Below are 20,382 nucleotides of genomic sequence, written 5' to 3'. Positions count from 1 at the left end.
CTTTGAACTAGGGACCGCGGTTTCTGGCAGACACTTCCAGTTTGAGCTCAGGGGCTTCTTACGTCACCTGCTGCAGACACCCACTCCCCACCCGGACACATAGCCTGGGCTTCCTACAGTCTTCACTATTCTACGCCCTCGAAGCACAGCAGTGCTAATCACCTCTGAGGCACTCCCAGGGAGAGGGTGGGGAACTCTCTCCCAGAGCTCTCTCTTAGCTCAGGCTCAGGAGCCGCTGCATCCATCCGGTCTGGGAGGAAGCTGGTAAAGAAGTAAATAATTTCCTACCCCAGAGACAGACCCCAAAAGATTTTTTTTAAGTATGAGCAAAAAAGCTAGAAAAACCATAGATTCCTTCTATACAGAGAAAGAGCGGGTACCCAACCCCGAGGAAGTTGACAGCAGAGAATCAGATAACAACCTAAAGGGGAACGATTCCTGCCCCCCATCACATAACTCTCTCCTAGAAGAAGCTCTTAAGAAATTGAGGGAGATCGAAGAAAAATGGGGAAAGGAAAGAGAAGTTATGATAGAGAATAACAATGTCCTGAAATTGGAGTTGGAAAAAATAAAGAATTCACAGGAGATGCAGGGAAACAAAATTAGTGAATTAGAAAAGGTTAAAAAAACACAGGAAAGTAGGATATCTGAATTGGAAAAGATAAAAAAGTCTCAAGAAAATAGAATTTCTGAATTGGAAAAAGAAAATAATTCTCAAAAAAAAAAAATTAGGGAAATGGAAAAAAACTCAATAGAGCAAAATAATTCATTTAAAAACGAAATTGGGCATTTACAAAAAGAACTAAAAACTGTGAAAGAAGAAAATAACTCCTTAAAAGTCAGGATGGAACAAATAGAAATGAATGATTCACAGAGAACCCAAGAATCAGTCAAACAAAACAAAAAAAATGAGAAGCTGGAGAACAACGTCAAATACTTACTGGGAAAATCTATAGACCTGGAAAATAGATCTAGGAGAGATAATCTGCGGATTATTGGACTTCCAGAAAACTATGACCAAAAAAAGAGCCTAGATTCTATTTTACAGGAAATTATCAAAGAGAACTGTCCAGAGATAATAGAAACAGAAGGGAAAGTAGATGTGGAAAGAATTCATCGAACTCCTTCTGAAATAGACCCTAAAAAAAGAACACCACGGAATATTGTGGCTAAGCTGCAGAATTACCACACAAAGGAGAAAATCCTGCAAGCAGCTAGAAAAAAACAATTTAAATACCAAGGTGCCACAATAAGGGTCACCCAAGATCTGGCTGCCTCCACATTAAAAGATAGAAGGGCCTGGAACCTGATATTCCGAAAGGCAAAAGATCAAGGACTGCAACCAAGAATGAACTACCCAGCTAAGTTTAGCATCTTTTTCCATGGAAGAAGATGGTCATTCAATGAAACAGAGGAATTCTATATGTTTCTAAGAAAAAAACCAGACTTAAACAAAAAATTTGATCTACATCCACAAGACTGAAGAGAAACAGAAAAAGGTACACAGAACCCTTGAGAACTGTAACTTTGTTGTGAGTATATAAAAAATACTCAAGGATAATTTGATTTTACTGATATAAAAGAAAAAAAGGGGGGTGTGGTAAAGGGAAGGAGGTCGGTTCAGAAAAAGGGGAAGGAGTGATAAAAAGAGGGAAACTACATCCCAGGAAGAGACATAGAAAATACACCATATCTGAGGGAACTTAGTGAGGGGGAGAATCATTGTGTGAATCTTACTCTCATCAGAAGAGGCTCAAAGAGTAAATAATTAACATATTTGTTTTTCAGAGAATTTTCTCTCACCTCATTAAAAGGGGGGAGAGGAAAAGGGGAAAGGAAAAGGAGAATAAGTGAAGGGACTTGGAGGGAGGGGGGAGGGATCCTAAAAAAAAAAAAAAAAAGAGGGAGGGTTGCGCGTCACAAGGGGGGTCTGTAAATTAAATATCGGGGAGGGGGATCAGGGGGGTCAAGGGAAAAAAGTATAATCTGGGGATAATACGATGGCAGGAAATACAGAATTAGTAATTTTAACTGTAAATGTAAATGGGATGAACGATCCCATCAAACGGAGACGGATAGCAGATTGGATCAAAAAGCAGAACCCTACAATATGTTGTCTACAGGAAACACACTTAAAGCAGGGAGATACATACAGAGTAAAGGTAAAAGGTTGGAACAGAGCTTATTATGCTTCAGGTAAAGCCAAAAAAGCAGGGGTAGCTATCCTTATCTCAGATCAAGCAAAAGCAGAAGTAGATCTCGTTAAAAAAGATAAGGAAGGAAACTATATCCTGCTGAAAGGTAGCATAAATAATGAAGCCATATCAATACTAAACATATATGCACCAAGTGGTATAGCATCTAACTTTCTAAAGGAAAAGTTAAGAGAACTGCAAGAAGAAATAGACAGTAAAACTATAATAGTGGGAGATCTCAACCTTGCACTCTCAGATTTAGACAAATCAAACCACAAAACAAACAAGAAAGAAATTAAAAAAGTAAATAGAACATTAGAAAAACTAGGTATGATAGACCTTTGGAGAAAACTGAATGGCAATAGGAAGGAATATACTTTCTTCTCAGCAGTTCATGGATCCTATACAAAAATTGACCATATATTAGGACATAAAGATCTCAAAATTAAATGTAGGAAGGCAGAAATAATAAATGCCTTCTTCTCAGATCACAATGCAATAAAAGCTACATTCAGTAAAAAGTTAGGGGTAAATAGACCAAAAAGTAATTGGAAACTGAATAATCTCATCTTAAAGAATGACTGGGTGAAAGAGCAAATTATAGAAACAATTAACAATTTCACCCAAGATAATGATAATGATGAGACATCATATCAAAATCTTTGGGATGCAGCTAAAGCAGTAATAAGGGGAAATTTTATATCTTTAGAGGCTTATTTGAAGAAAATTGAGAAAGAGAAGATTAACGAATTGGGCTTACAACTTAAAAGGCTAGAAAAAGACCAAATTATAAACCCCCAACCAAAAATTAAACTCGAAATACAAAAATTAAAAGGAGAAATCAATAAAATTGAAAGTAAAAAAACTATTGAATTAATAAATAAAACCAAGAGTTGGTTTTATGAAAAAGCCAATAAAATAGATAAACCTTTGGTAAATTTGATCAAAAAAAAGAAAGAGGAAAATCAAATTGATAGTCTTACAAATGAAAAGGGGGATCTTTCCACCAATGAAGAGGAAATTAGAGAAATAATAAGGAGTTACTTTGCCCAACTTTATGCCAATAAATTTGATAACTTAAGTGAAATGGATGACTTTCTCCAAAAATATAGGCTCCCTAGATTAACAGAGGAGGAGATAAATTGCTTAAATAGTCCCATTTCAGAAAAAGAAATAGAACAAGCTATTAATCAACTCCCCAGGAAAAAATCCCCAGGGCCAGATGGATTCACATGTGAATTCTACCAAACATTTAAAGAACAATTAGCCCCAATGTTATATAAATTATTTGAAAAAATAGGGGATGAAGGAGTCCTACCAAACTCCTTTTATGACACAGACATGGTACTGATACCTAAACCTGGTAGATCGAAAACTGAGAAAGAAAATTATAGACCAATCTCCTTAATGAATATTGATGCTAAAATCTTAAATAAGATATTAGCAAAAAGACTTCAGAAAATCATCTCCAAGATAATACACTATGATCAAGTAGGATTTATTCCAGGAATGCAGGGCTGGTTTAATATTAGGAAAACTATTAATATAATTGACCATATTAATAATCAAATTAATAAGAACCATATGATCATCTCAATAGATGCAGAAAAAGCATTTGACAAAATCCAACATCCATTCCTACTAAAAACTCTTGAGAGTATAGGAATAAATGGATTATTCCTTAGAATAATCAGGAGTATATATTTAAGACCGTCAGTAAGCATAATATGCAATAGAAATAAACTGCAACCTTTCCCAGTAAGATCAGGAGTGAAACAAGGTTGCCCACTATCACCATTACTATTCAATATAGTACTAGAAACGCTAGCCTCGGCAATAAGAGCCGAGAAAGAGATTCAAGGAATTAGAGTAGGAAATGAGGAAATCAAACTATCACTTTTTGCAGATGACATGATGGTATACTTAGAGAACCCCAAAGACTCTGCTAAAAAGCTACTAGAAATAATTCAAAATTTCAGCAAAGTGGCAGGATACAAAATAAATCCACATAAATCCTCGGCATTTTTATATATCACTAACAAAATGCAACAGCAAGAGATACAAAGAGAAATTCCATTCCAAACAAATGTTGAGAGTATAAAATATTTGGGAATCCATCTACCAAAGAAAAGTCAGGAATTATATGAGAAAAATTACAAAACACTTGCCACAAAAATAAAGTCAGATTTAAATAATTGGAAAGACATTCAGTGCTCTTGGATAGGCCGAGCGAATATAATAAAGATGACAATACTCCCCAAACTAATCTATTTATTTAGTGCTATACCAATCAGACTCCCAAGAAACTATTTTAATGACCTAGAAAAAATAACAACAAAATTCATATGGAAGAATAAAAGGTCAAGAATTGCAAGGGAACTAATGAAAAAAAACTCAGAGGAAGGTGGTCTAAGTGTACCTGATCTAAAGCTATATTATATAGCAGCAGTCACCAAAACCATTTGGTATTGGCTACGAAATAGACCGGTAGATCAGTGGAACAGATTAGATACAAAGGACAAAAAAGGATACATCTATAGCAATCTAATCTTTGACAAACCCAAAGATTCCAACATTAGGGATAAAAATTCATTATTCGGAAAAAACTGTTGGGAAAACTGGAAATTAGTATGGCAGAAATTAGATATGGATCCACACTTAACACCATATACCAAGATAAGATCAAAATGGGTCCATGATTTAGGCATAAAGAGGGAGATAATAAATAGATTAGAGGAACAGAGGATAATCTACCTCTCAGACTTGTGGAGGAGGAAGGAATTTATGACCAGAGGAGAACTAGAGATCATTATTGATCACAAAATAGAAGATTTTGATTACATCAAACTAAAAAGTTTCTGTACAAATAATACTAATGCAAACAAGATTAGAAGGGAAGTAACAAATTGGGAAAATATTTTTAAAAACAAAGGTTCTGACAAAGGTCTCATTTCCAAAATATATAGAGAACTGACCCAAATTTATAAGAAACCGAACCATTCTCCAATTGATAAATGGTCAAAGGATATGAACAGACAATTCTCAGAGGAAGAAATTGAAACTATATCCACTCACATGAAAGAGTGTTCCAAATCACTACTGATCAGAGAAATGCAAATTAAGACCACTCTGAGATACCACTACACACCTGTCAGATTGGCTAAGATGACAGGAACAAATAATGACAAATGTTGGAGGGGATGTGGGAAAACTGGGACACTAATACATTGCTGGTGGAGTTGTGAAAGAATCCAGCCATTCTGGAGAGCAATCTGGAATTATGCCCAAAAAGTTATCAAACTGTGCATACCCTTTGACCCAGCAGCGCTACTACTGGGATTATATCCCAAAGAAATACTAAAGAGCGGAAAGAGACATATATGTGCCAAAATGTTTGTGGCAGCTCTTTTTGTTGTAGCTAGAAACTGGAGGATGAATGGATGTCCATCAGTTGGAGAATGGTTGGGTAAATTGTGGTATATGAAGGTTATGGAATATTATTGCTCGGTAAGAAATGACCAGCAGGAGGAATATAGAGAGGCCTGGAGAGACTTAAATCAACTGATGCTGAGTGAAATGAGCAGAACCAGAAGATCACTGTACACTTCAACAACAATACTGTATGAGGATGTATTCTGATGGAAGTGGAAATCTTCAACATAAAGAAGATCCAACTCACTTCCAGTTGATCAATGATGGACAGAGGTAGCTGCACCCAGAGAAGAAACACTGGGAGGGGAATGAAAATTGTTAGCACTAATATCTGTCTGCCCAGGTTGCATGTACCTTCGGATTCTAATGTTTATTGTGCAACAAGAAAGTGATATTCGCACACATGTATTGTACCTAGACTATATTGTAACACATGTAAAATGTATGGTATTGCCTGTCGTCGGGGGGAGGGAATAGAGGGAGGGGGGGTAAATTGGAAAAATGAATACAAGGGATAATATTATAAAATATATATATATATATATATATATAATAAAATAAAAAAAAAAAAAAATAAAGAAGATCCAACTCACTTCCAGTTGATCAATGATGGACAGGGGTAGCTGCACCCAGAGAAGAAACACTGGGAGGGGAATGAAAATTGTTAGCACTAATATCTGTCTGCCCAGATTGCATGTACCTTCGGATTCTAATGTTTATTGTGCAACAAGAAAATGATATTCGCACACATGTATTGTACCTAGACTATATTGTAACACATGTAAAATGTATGGTATTGCCTGTCGTCGGGGGGAGGGAATAAAGGGAGGGGGGGTAATTTGGAAAAATGAATACAAGGGATAATATTATAAAATATATATATATATATATATAATAAAAAAAAAAAGAGATAAGGCTTATGCTTCTACATAAAATCATGTCAGTATACCTCCATTCTCTTCATGACAGCCCATTTCTGGACAATTCAGTTGCATATATTTTATGCATTCCAACTTTCTACAGATCTTCTATGGGAACTGAACCTAATATTTTATTTGTTAGCATAAAATTAAAATAATTTTTAAAGAAATGGAATATTGTATTTCCAGGTTGTTTTTTTTCCTAATGGAGTTTGATATTTATATTTTCCCTTATGTAGATTAAGCAATGTAAGTAAAATTTCTCAAGTTCCTATGGTTCATTTTTTTTTAACTTATAGAATGAGAGAAGGAAAATATTGTACCCAAAAATGGCAAATGTTTTCCTTAGCAACTGGAAAAAGTATTTTTTCTCTTTATTTAATTTTTGAGCTTTCATTATCATTTTCCATTCATGCATAGAGTTTATATGATGACATTAATTGAAGAGGTGCTGAGTTATGCTTCTTTAATTTTTCTATGAACTATAACAGGAGCAGGCTTCCTGGGTGTGCCAGTGTGATGACAACATGGTTCAGAGACTAGAAACAGACTTCAAGATGACTCTTCAACAACAGAGCACCTTGGAGCAGTGGGCTGCCTGGCTTGATAATGTCATGATGCAAGCGCTAAAACCATATGAAGGGAGGCCCAGTTTTCCTAAAGCTGCACGGCAATTTCTGCTAAAATGGTCTTTCTATAGGTATCATTTTAAATTATTTTAATATTGTGTCTGTAAAATGTTTTTACTTTTAACATTGATATATGCACACCACTGAACAAAAAGGAATGGGGAAAGAAGAATATTTGAATAGGTAAGAGAACCAGGATGGAAATCCTATTTTACTTGATTATGGACAAGGGCTTTAATTTTCCCATATATAAAATGAGGGATCCAGACTGGACAATGTCTACAAGTTCCCCTAATTGCTAAATTTTATGATCTTTAAGGATACTAGATCTTTAATTTGGAAGATTATTATTGTGGTTGTGGTTGTAGTTGTTTGGTTTTTCAGTCCTGCCCAACTCTTCTTGAGCCCACTTAGGGTTTTAGAGGCAAAGATACTATAAAGTTTGCTATTTTCTTCATCAGCTCATTTTTCAGGATCACATGGTTAGGATGAGTGAGACCAGATTTGAATTCAGGAAAATTAATCTTCCTGATTCCAGACCAAACATTCTATCCATTGTGCCACCTAGCTGCCCATATTCAAGAAAAGAATCCAAAGGCAACAAAGTCTTGGGGATTATATGAAATCTGTTAATGGAATTTTTTCCTGTAGAAAAATTCATCTTTCTCATGATTTTTTTTAACAATTTGAGCAAATAAGCTGATGAGATAGCTTTTCTAGCACTTGAAGTGGACTTTCCAAATATGAAATCAAGACTCAGCTAGTCAGCAAAATTCAATAATTCTTACCAACTACATGATGCTTAGAGTTTTTCTTAAACTATTAGCATACAAAAATGCTTTTGCTATTTAGTTAAATTGTCAAATTATTCTTCTGGACAGTTAATTGTACATTTAATTATTTAAGATAAGAGTCATTTAGCCTTAAATTTAAACTGGCATATCAAAACAAAAAAGCATGTGGAATACCTTGATATATTATTATCACAACTATCAGTTTAGTTAGATTAGAGTTGATTAGCTCTTTACTGTTTATACAATCATAGAAATTATCAAGTATATAAATGACAATGGAAAAAATGTATAGGTGCTTATTATAATATATATGCATGTCTATATGTGTATGTATATATATACAGACATACATATAAATGTGTGTATATATACACACATATATATATACACATACATACATACACACATGTACACACACAACCAGCTTCTTAAAGCTTATACCAGAGATGTCATCTTTATGGTTTTAACTCTAAGAAAGTTAACTTCAATTATAAGCTCCAAATCTTAATTTATCTTTGTCTTTTACTTAGCACCTACTATAGAATTCTACACCATTATATATTGTTTAGGTGCTTAAGAAATATTATTTAAATTGAATTGCTTTTTTTTTTAGTTGGTTGAGATGAGAAGCATGGTGGATAGATATTCAGGATAACCCTGAAGTCAGGAGGACCTGAGTTCAAATCTGGTCTCGGACATTTAACACTTCCTAGCTGTGACCCTGGGCAAGTCATTTAACCCAAATTGCCTCAGCAAAAAAAAAAAAAGTGTCCATAGCCATTGTCATAAAGGATATCGTGGTCAAATGTTTAAGGTAAAAATTATTTATTTATAAATTTTGGGAAATTTGCCACTCATCAAACTGTCCCCCAAATAGTTGGCCATCCCTCTTAATTTCCCAACCATAATTCTTTATTTCAATAAAAGAAAGACTTCTAGATTTTATTTCTAGTAGATTAACTTTTGAAAATACAGTTATACATCATTGCACATGTATAACTTATATCAGATTGCTTGCTTTCTTGGAGAGCAAAGAGAAAAGAATCTGTAACTCAAAATCTTATAAAAATGAATGTTTGGGGGGGTGTTTTTTATTTATATTTAATACACATTGCTTTATGAATCATATTGGTAGAGAAAAATTAGCAAAAATTAAAAACCATGGGAGAAAAAAAAACAGAAAAAAAGAAGTGAATGTAGCATGTGTTGATTTACATTCAGCCTCCTTAGTTCTTTTTCTGGATGCAGATGGCATTTTCTGTCCAAAGTCTTTTAGGATTGCTTTGGATCACTGAACCATTGAGAAGAACCAAGGTTTTCATAGCTGATCATTGCACATTCTTGCTGTTATTAAATAGTGTACAGTGTATTCTTGATTCTGTTTTGGTCAGCATCAGTTCAGGTAAATCTTTCCAGGCCTTTCTAAAATCAGCTTATTCATTTTTATAGGACAATAATATTCTATTACCTTCATACATGACAAGTTGTTCAGCCAGTCTCCAATTAATGGGCATCTACTCATTAAAAATGGATGTTGAAAACTTTTTTTTTTAAAAAAAGAAGTTCCTGTTAGGATGGATTTTATTGGTTCATTTGATGTTTTAGTTCCCACTCCTTTTTATCCACAAGGATTGGGAAAACTTTCTAAAGTTTTCTATCTGACTTTAGTCTTTGCTAATTCTTAGAAAATCTATGGTAGATGTGGTTGAATTATTGAAAAGTTCATTGGCAGCAAATACATGTCTTGCTTATATATATGTAAGACTTTGAAAGTAGCATTTTTGAGCCTGTTCAGTAGTAATTATATTTCCTATATAATTTAACAATTTATTATCTCTTACATGGAAATCTCAGATATTTCCTTATTTCTTTGGAGCTAAATATTTGTTTCCTCCATCTGCCTATTTCCTTAGAAAACCATGTAGATATGAAATGCTTTTTCTGGATAATTGATGAAATAGAATCATATTCATTTTTTACCTTTGGAAACCTATGAGGCTAAAGCCATATTAATTCGCTCTATTAGAAAAAAAAGCAGGATTTTTTTTCCTTTCTTCTGTTTTCTTTTGTTGTTACATCAGACCAGCTGTATTTCTTTCTGATTTTTTGTTTCTATATTTAGTTGATATCTTTTAATGACAGCCCTGGAGCCTTAGTCTCCACAAAGATCTATTGCAGGTATCTTAGAAGGAAAGAAAATTACTTACTTGTATTTCTTGTCTTCTACAGATATAAGAACTTGATAGAGCATCACTTGTATGCCCTCTGCCCTCTCTCTGAGTTGGAGATAATTGGCTTGTTATTATTAGATACAATTATTGTTATTATTTTCATTTCAAAAAGATTTGAAGGCTTACAGCTATTGGATGTTGAAAAAAAGAGATGTTGATTCAGGAAGATGCATGCCTCCTACTGGTGTACAATGTCAATGTTTAGAGCTTTTTTGAATCAGACCTATCTTTCTCTGTAACATAAGGACATCTATTGTAATAAATTATATTCCCAGATCATCAGAGTAGAAGAATTGAATGTAAGAAGTTTTCTTGAACATTGTTTGAAATTGCTCTTGAGACCATCATCTACACTGGCCCAGATTTCTAATACTAGAATGGGAGGGAAACTCCTCCAATTTATTTTGTTTTGCACTGTCTTTTTTAATTAATTAATTGGATGCATTTGGAAGAGACTTGTCCATAGTTACACGGCTTGGTGACTCAAGGACCTAGGATTTGGATCCAGGTCTTTCAAATACAATTTTGGGAAGTTTGTCACTGTCGCCTAAATAGTTGGCTATCCTCCTTGATTTCTCTACCATACCTGAACCTCTTCTCCAGCATACTTTTAAAAGAGTTATCCTGCCTTTGCCTGAAAGCTTCCAATATGAGAGAACTCATATTGGGTCCCATTCCACTTTTGTCATTGTTAGGAAAGAAAGCCTCCATATCACCTCTTTGCAACTTTCACACTGTGCTCCTAGTTCTTCTCTCTGGTGCCAAATAGACCATGTTCAGTGTCTTAAATCCTTTAACACTTACAGCCCTCCTTTAAATCAAAATACTTTCTCCTTTTCCTTGGCAGGAGCACAGTATCTGGACCATGTGTTTCCTGGGCCATCTTGCCTCAGCACAGGGGCTCTTAGCAAGCCAACAGCATATCCATTCAGATATTTCGAGAACAGGAATCACATTTTGGCTTCACTTTGTATCATAATCACCATTTAGTGGTATCAGTGCTTTGTGTAAATCAGACACTTAAGGCTTATTAAATTGAATTCCTTTGAACCTTTCTGATAGTGTAGCTTAGAAAGCAGCCAAGAAGGTAAAGACTATGGCTTCTCCTCTCCAGCCCCTACAACTTACCCCCCCCCTAAAATCTATTATTATTTCTTTGAACTGAATACAGGCACTGAAGAGGACAAAGGTAACCTTTTCTTACTTCCACATATGATAAGGGTGTGGCTTCTGTCTGATGAAAGAATGGAGCTCTCTATCGTATACATTTATATGTGTATTCTAATTTAGGTATGATGAGCAAAAAAAGAGATAAATACATAAAGATATTTCTTATTCATTATAAAATAATTAACAATTACATTTCCCTTCTAAAAAGGATCCAAGTACACAGTAACTTAGCAACATGAAATTGAATGGAGTCAATATTGCAACATATCTTATACAAGACAAAAGCAGACAATAGGTTTCAATTAAACTGCTAATTGTGTCATTTAATACTTGACACTAAGGGCAGACACACACCAGGAAGAGAATAACATAATACACAATACTAATAACACCTTGTTGCAGCTGATTTTCTATTTGATCCCTTTCTCTAAATATTTGATAGTAATGCCACCACAAGCTTGAGAATTATTTTAAAATAAAACCTTCAGAGAGATGTTGTGCTTGATAATCAGATCATTTTTTCACTTATCTGCAAAGTTCAGTACTTAGTACTCCCTATTTATGCAAGTAATATTAATTATTTTTGAAAATATTTTAATTGACAAAAGACCTAATAAAGAGATTTCCTATTTCTGCAGAAGAAAACTAATTGATAGCATCTACAATTGTATTAAACAATTTTCCCTACAGTCATTTATATGATTACATCATTGTCAGCTATTAAAGGAGAAACACATTATTCTAAAGTGTGGACTCAGTAATATGTATGTAAAAAAACTGATTCTGAAATATATTTGTGGGTTTTATTTTGCAGAAAGTTCTGTTAACAGCCAAATAACCTAGGGAATGTGTTTGATATGGCTAAGCATCTTAATGAAGTCTGGCATCAAAATGCTGCATTACAGCGTTAAACAACCTATTTTATAGTTTTCTTTGATGAGAAGTTACTCAAAACACTTGGGACATCTTAAGCTAATTCTTAGTTCTCAGCGAGACTCTTTCAGAAGCTACACACTTCCAGTCAGTCAATCAGTCTACATTAAGCTTTTACTATGTACCGGGCACTATGCTAGAGTCTGGTTATACAAAGAAATGCAGAAGCATAGTCCTTGCTCTCATGGAGCATGTATAATAATGGGGAAGGCCACATGTGAAAAATTAGACACGTAAGAGATTTACACTTAGATAGACACGAAGTAAATGGGAGATAATCTCATAGGAAAGTCACCAACAGTGATATAAGATTGGGCGGTGAGGGATAAGAGCAAAAAAGACCTCTTGCAGAAAATGAGATTTGAGCTAAATTTGAAGGAAATTAGAAAACCAGAAAAGCCAGAAGGAAGAAGTGAGGAGAGACCTCCAATGAAAAAAGCTATGGAGCTCGTATAATAATGGGAAAGGCCACATATAAATAAATAGGCACAAGAATAGATTCATAGATAGACAACCACAGTAAATGGAAGATAATCTCATAGGGAAGTCATCAGAAGCATAGGTTTAGGGGCTGGGGGCTGGGAGTACAAAAGGCCTCTTGCAGAAAATGAGATTTGAGCTGAGTCTAAAGGAAACTAAAAAACTAGAAAAACCAGAAGGAAAAAGTGAGGAGAAGCATCCAATGAAAAAGGAGAATTTTATTAAAGGAATATTGAGGAGGCCAGTGTAGCCGGACCATGAGGTTCTTGGAAGGAAACAAATGTAAAAGATTAGGAAAGTAGGAATGATCAAGATTGTAGACTTGCTATTCGATCTTGAAGATAATAGGAAGCCTCAGAATTCTTTGAGAAGGAAAGAGATATAATGAATCTTGTACTTTAAGAAAATAACCTTAGCAGCTAAGGAAAGGATAGATTAGAATGGGGATAGACTTTTCACAGACAGACCTGCAGGTTATTGCAGGTGACCAGGTGTGATGTGATAAGGGCATGCACCAGGATGGTGACTCTGTGACTGTAGTGAAGGGGCTGTGAAGGTAGAAAGCTAAAGAATTGACAGTATATTGCACTTAGAGGAATTGATGGGAAGAAAAATAATGAGATGTCTTTGATCAACAGATTGAAAACCTGGCTGACTGGGAGGATTGATCTATAATAGGAAAACCGGGAAATGGGAACAGTTTTGGGGAAAAGATAGCAAGTTCTCTTTCAGACATGTTGAATTTGAGATGCTTGAGATGAGATATCTAGTTTAACATGTCAGAAAGGCAGTAAATGAGACAAAATCAGAGCTCAGGATAGAGCTGAGAATCATCTGTATAAATGCAATTTTTGAACCTATGGAAGCTGATGATGTCACTGAGATAACACCGAAAGAAAAGGAATCCCAGGGCAGGAATCACAGTTAGTAAGTGTGATTTGGATGAAGATCCAGCAAAAGAGACTGAGAAAGGGACTGAATAAGAAGTCAAACAAGTAGAGGAACCAGGATAGGGTAATGCCATGAAAATTTGGAAAAGAATATCATCAAGAATTTCAAAGTTATGTTCTTTAGAATAGAGATGGATGGATATATACATGTGGAAGGAGCCAGTAGAAAAGGAAAGATTGAAAGAGAGACAATGGGCATAATATGGGGGATGCAGACAAATGGGAGAATGTTCTGGAGAAAAACAGTAAGGAACGCGTTCCTTTGTGTGTGTAAGAGGATTTGCCATGGCAAGAAGAAGGGCCTTCTTCATATGCCACATGGATGAAGGAGTAGAAAGTGAAGGAAGATGTCTGAATGATGTAAAATAAAGAAGAGGGGGCAAAAACAATCCTGTTTATTGGATTGTTTTTAAGTAAATTACTACTTTAGAATATGGATTAGAACCCTAAAGTAATGGATCAGAGTCAGCCCAGTTCTGTTATTTAAAAGCTTTGTGTCTTTGACAAATCACTTGAATTTTCTGGGCCTTAGTTTTCTCATTTGTAGAAAGAAAAAGTTGAAGTAGTTGATCCCAAAAGGCCTTTCTAGCTCTAAGCCTTTTCTATAGCCAAGAGATTTGGTTCCAATTTTTTTTTTAATTTTTTCATCCAGAAAGATACAAATTAGAGCAAATATAATATTTCTGTGTTTCTTCAATTTCCAGAAAAAATTGACTTTAGTTCTGGGAAGTTGTGATGATAATATGCTACCTAGTTTAAAATATAGAAAAAATAATATATGTGTAGATTATGAATTTTAATTCTATGAATAGCTATGATCACAGAATCTAGAACTGGAGGGGATCTTGGAGTGTATCAATTCCAACTCCATAATTTTACAGATAAAAGACACTGAGAATGATGAATTATTCAAAGTTTTACTGACAAGAAGAAGCTGATCCAGAATTTGAACTCATCTTCTAATTGATTCTAAAGTCAGTTCTGTTTCCTCTACTCTAGAGTGCTTCTCATATTGTTGTCATGTACATCATATTTAGAGAGACTGTGAGTCCATGACAGTTTTTTTTTTCCTGTGCAATCTGTCCCATATAAGAATTGAACCACTAACTATAGGCACATTAGCACCCTAGCCAAATTCTCAGAGCTTTTCATACTTTTCAGTAATAAGTCCCCTTTGTCTCTCCCTAAAGGCCATGCTCTGGAAATAGTCTGTTTCTACTATAGTATAGTAAGTTTCTACTATAAATGAGTCATACAAGTCAACTACTTCTTTGGCTGCCTATAATATTTGTTCTCTATCTTTTCTCTTGGAACAGTTCAATGGTTATTCGGGACCTCACCTTGCGCAGTGCTGCTAGCTTTGGCTCATTCCATCTGATCCGTCTGCTCTATGATGAATATATGTTTTACTTAGTAGAACATCGTGTTGCTCAGGCAACAGGAGAGACACCTATAGCAGTCATGGGAGAGGTAAGAGAAAGCAGAAGAGCTCTATCCTATTTTGCATTGGGGAGGTTCACTATCTGTAATTATTGACTGAAAATGCTTTGGGGGAATGAAAGCAAGAAGGCTGTATGATTGAGGAAATAAAATAATTATCCAAGGTGGCCAAAGAGGTGAAACAAATAAGATGTACCTTTTTCAGTTTCAAAAAGCAAAAAGTATTCAATGAGGATAAAACAGAATAAATAATTCCTTTCATCAGAATATCTGTTTAACACTGAAAATGTTGTCTCTTTAGCAAATTTCCAAGCAAAAATTTTTTCTTGATAAAAACACGGATCATTTAGAATAATCAAGAGGAGACATAAATAACCAAATGGTGGCTGATTTAATTTATTTGAGAAAAACTACAACTTTCTAAATAAACAATATTATGAATTACTCGAATTATTTTAAGCAAAGGATGTTTTTATGCTACATGTTTGATTCATATCATTAAGAAAAAGATGAAAAATAAAAATTAAAGAATTTTCCCATTTTAATGATTTTAAAGATAATTATGTTTTGAATTGCTTATCTCAAAGATTGCGCTAAATATTAAAGCCCACAAAAATAAAGATCACATTTATTTGATGGACCTAAATACTGCCTTTATATTGCTTTTTTCTCTCCAAAATTATGTATTTGTGGACTTTTCTTCAAAGCTAAATATGCCCACGGCAACAAATTTATGTATACACAACTAGGACAGTACATAAATACAAACTAGGACAGTGCATACAAAAAGGGTAAGTCAACATCATCTTTGAAATTTTCTTAGTTTTTACCTTTTCCCAACTGCCTCTGTTTTCAGTTTTGTTTTGTTGTTTTAATCTCCTGGTGTCAAGGTTCCAGTAATTATCTAAATATGAAATGTCTGATACCAAGCTTACCTATACCTTCCAAAATTGGCATACTCTTTAGTGTTCTTGACATATTGGCTAACCACACCAAATCCTCATGGGATTCTTTAATAGGATGAACAGGATATAACAATAACAGGAGTTCTCATTAGTTCTGGGTGAATAAGCCTGATGAGAGATCCTTGCTTTCCTTTATATCTCTAAGGGACATAAAGCGTGGGTATGAGCAGCTTATATAACGTGAAGAATCACCAGCTTCCAAGGCTACAGACAATATTAGGTGGTAAGAAGCAAAAGGAACCACAGTTTCAGTATTGACTACACCATTGTTATATTTATGGATGACTATACAATTCATGATGCATTGCCAGATTGGTAAAGGAGGCAGAGATTGAAGCAAAACTCAGAACATGAGACAGTTCAGCATTAAATGCCGTTTAGGAGATCACAAGGTCTATAAACCTTATAATTTTGAATTTGTCATTGAATTGACCAGAGGCAAGAAAGGCCCCTAAACTAAGCTATCTGGTCTCACCTATTACCAAGCCCAGGGGGCCAATTAAGGCTAATTTAACAACCTGGGCCTCATCACAGAAAACTGATGCCTCACACTCCTGTTTGATTCCTGGTCACTTTTCTACCTCTAAATTGGCTATCTAAGGTGAGGGCAGAGGAGAAGAAAACATGAGTGAGCCACTTCCTGGTTTTCCTATACCTTTCTACCAGGCCTCCTTGAAAACCAGATCAGAAAAAAATTACTTTTGTACTCCCTTCATTTGAATTCAGAGAGTACTTAGGAACAAAAGCTCATTCACATCTCTTTAGTTCATTATTGCTAGTAAGGTTATAGTTTAATTCCATACTCCTTATCATATATATATTTGTGATATGTATGTCATATTCCTTTTATCTGTAATGTCTTTCATCACCATCTGTTCTACTAGTTTTAGGAATAGTTTTCAACTCAGTCTTCCTTGTCATTGCTGTCTCCAAAGAATAGAGTTTCACTGGAGGAGATGTGTAGTGTTTTCAGGATTTTATTTTGGAAAATTTGCCTCTTAGTGTATTCCAGAAGAATTATTAACTAGTCCATGATTTCATTCTTGAATATTACCTTGTTGGTCTGTGATTTTAGTGGTGTTGGTACTTCTATTCACTTCAGATTATACCTCCACATTTTATCCAATTTTTTACAATAGTTCTTCATAAAATTTATTTTCTTTTTTTGGAGTTAGGTCTGATACAAATCTGCCTTTCCATGAATCATATTATTAGCCTTCACATATTCACTGTTCCAACCAAACCTATCCCCCAATGCAATATGACATTGTATTCTCTGTCTCTATTTATCCAAGCTGTCCCCCATTCCTGGAATGTACTTCCTCATCTCTGCCTTGGGTGTTTTTTTATAGCTTTTTATTTACAAGACATATGCATGGGTAATTTTTCAGCATTGACAATTGCAAAACCTTTTGTTTCAATTTTTCCCTTCCTTCTCTCCACTCCCTCCCCCAGATTTTGCCTTTTTTTTTCAATGTTTAGTACTCAAGACAATTCATCCATGGATCCTTTCCTGATTCAACAGTTAGTAGTATTTTCTCTCTCCTCATTATTTTTGTTTTATCTATTTGTTATCTCCTAATAATTAACAGAAATTCCTTATTATCTTTGTATACCTCCTTCCCAGGCCAACCACAATACCTTACATATATTATTCATATATTATGATTTTCCGGAGCCATTGTGGTTTTTATCCAAGTGATTTCTGGGTCCTTATATGTAAACTTTCATTTGTCCTCCCTGATTCTTTTCTTTAAGCAAAACTACTACTTGGATATGTTGTAAAAGAACTCTTTGTCATGGTCCATGCATTATCTTCTGTAGTCAGCTTAGGAATCCATTCATTTTTGAGTGGCAGGCAGTAGTGTTAATTTTAATCTCTAAAACTCTCTACTTTATTTGATTATATCAATAACTTCTCTTGCCCCTTGCAGTCAGAATGAGTGTTCCTAATAAGACTAAGCTCTTCAGACACTGAAAGTCAGAATGTTTTCTGTGGAAAATTAAAAGCTTCAATTCTTTTTGTCTGCTTTTTCCAAGCAATAGTTCCAAGTTTTCACCAGATTAACATTTTGCACAGAAATTTTTTGATAATTAATTTTCTACTTTGATTCTATCATATGATATTTTTACTGTTTTATCACATGGAAAAATTGAAACAAAATTTCTCTTGAAAGCATGTTGGTATTAGGATCTAAGTGAAAATATTTGCTCAACTGGCTACTAACCAGTCAGCATTTGGATAGAGCTGTTGTAGTTATTCTAAAAAAAAAAAAGATGTAAAAGAATTGTTAATATTCTTTAAGACCGATTTTTTTAAGTTTTAAAATAATGAAGTTGGTAAGTCATTTTTTATTTTTGATAGCATATTTTAGTGCAAAAATAATTAGCATTACTAATTTTAAGCTCTAAATGACTTTTTTTTTATATTGAAGATCATTCTATCTTCTTAATCATTTCATCTTCCCAATCATACCTAAGCTCTATATCCAGACTTAGCTTTACTTAGGACAATTACCCATGTACACACACACACACACACACACACACACACACACACACACACACACACACCCCTGTGCATTTCTTTTGAACAAAACAATTATACACACCAACATGCCTATTTCTACATCCTAGTTAATGCCTTTATTTTCCACAATGGAAATGGAGAGGAGGAAATAGTGTGAAGCTTCTAAACCAGAAGTTGCTTTATAAAGCCCAAAAAAAGAAAAGATTGTCTGCCAAATATATACATATATATGTATGTGTGTGTATGTATATGTATACATACATATTATATATATGACTTATTAAAGAATCTGAGAATCTTAAAATCTGAGTTTTTCTTTGTAGGCATAAGGAGGGAAATACATGAGTTAACATTTGTTTACAATTGGATTTATTCCATTTTTTAAAATTTTGGTTTAAATTTTGTACAGATGCCTAATGCTCTTCTGGCAATGGTGAAATTTTTAAGACTTCAGATAAAATATAATAAACAGGTTGCATCTGTCTGCACACCTGTTAAATACGTTTATAAGACATTAACTCTGTGATGACATATATACCAGCCATTCACCATCCTTTCAAAATTGAGCCAAAAGATAGTTTCTTTTGAATTATGCATAAATTTCATGTTTTTCTTTAAGTGAACTTATTGAATACTTTCAAACAAAGCAAACTTTTGCAGAATACAAAGTATAATGGTTTTTGCATATAAAGAAATAGAAAATTCACTTTTAAATAACATGTCGAAAACTCTGGAGGAACTATGATAAAAACCATTTTAGGCATTTAAAAAAAGAATAAAAACTTCCAATTATCTGGAGTTATGTTGTTCTGTATACTTAAATGTTAAAGGTGAGTTACTATATGGATTCATATAAACCAATTTTTACAATTGTACTTGCAAACTTCACTTAATACAAAACTATATTCAGCACTATCTGATCTCTTTTTTAATGATTCAGAAGTCAATTCTCAGTTTTGCAGGGCTTCAAGATTGTAATTAATTGTAAATATCAGCTATTATTATACAACACTAATCAGAAAGAAGGTGTGAAAGACCGAGATGAATCTATACTGACTCTATAATATGCCCTGAAAATTGTTTTTTTTGAAAAATAAATCCCTGGTAGCTGCTTGTTTAGCTGTCAGTTCTCTTTTTAAGAAGAGCAGAAAAAATATCATCATTTGAATTTTCTGCTTGTTTAGATATTCTATATAAATATTTACTATCACATAAAAACATTTGACTCTAACTACACATATACAACCCAGAAAAGCATACCTGAAAAATCACAAAGGTATTTAAGAATACTACCTTTAAAGATATGGTTACCTTGGGAAAATATGCCATAGAAGCCATTTATATCTGTGTCTACTAAACCAATAGTTTATCACATTGTGTATATCACATTGAAGACATATGAAGGCATCATGGTATAGTAGATAGAGGGCCTCTCTTGAATCAAGAATTACAGGATCATATTAAAATTGGAAAAGAACCTCAGTATTTCTCTATTCTAAGTCATACCTAAAAAAGAATTTTTACAACAAATCTGATAAATGGCCATCTAGCCTTTTCTTGAAGATTTCTAAGAGCCAAAGAACACCCCATCTCCTGAAGCAACTCATTCCACTTTTGGATATTAGCTCTAGTTTCTGGGAGATTTTCCTTTAGAAAAAAGCTAATAGTTTTTTATAACCTTTATTTATGTCATGTAACTACAATTTTCTCAAT

General features: G+C 34.1%; 1 protein-coding gene across 8 annotated transcripts in view; it reads left to right on the top strand.

Moving 5' to 3' along the window:
• The window catches only part of RFX3 (regulatory factor X3), a 316,948-nt gene that overhangs the window by 273,538 nt on the left and 23,028 nt on the right, over positions 1 to 20,382 (top strand). For 7 of the 8 annotated variants that reach the window (XR_012484828.1, XM_074282832.1, XM_074282831.1 and 4 more), the window contains 2 exons: positions 7,039 to 7,247; positions 15,051 to 15,204. Coding sequence is in view for 7 of the 8 variants with exons in the window: in XM_074282832.1 (XP_074138933.1) it covers positions 7,039 to 7,247; positions 15,051 to 15,204 (363 nt within the window). In the remaining variant the exon portion in view is untranslated. Of the gene's footprint in view, positions 1 to 7,038; positions 7,248 to 15,050; positions 15,205 to 16,284; positions 16,358 to 20,382 lie in introns of those variants that run through there. The other variant, XM_074282833.1, reaches the window with a different exon arrangement.

Source organism: Sminthopsis crassicaudata, chromosome 1 (assembly GCF_048593235.1).
Source record: "Sminthopsis crassicaudata isolate SCR6 chromosome 1, ASM4859323v1, whole genome shotgun sequence".
Taxonomy (NCBI): domain Eukaryota; kingdom Metazoa; phylum Chordata; class Mammalia; order Dasyuromorphia; family Dasyuridae; genus Sminthopsis; species Sminthopsis crassicaudata.
The sequence above is the reverse complement of the archived record's forward strand: the minus strand, read 5'-3'. Positions and strand labels throughout refer to the sequence as shown.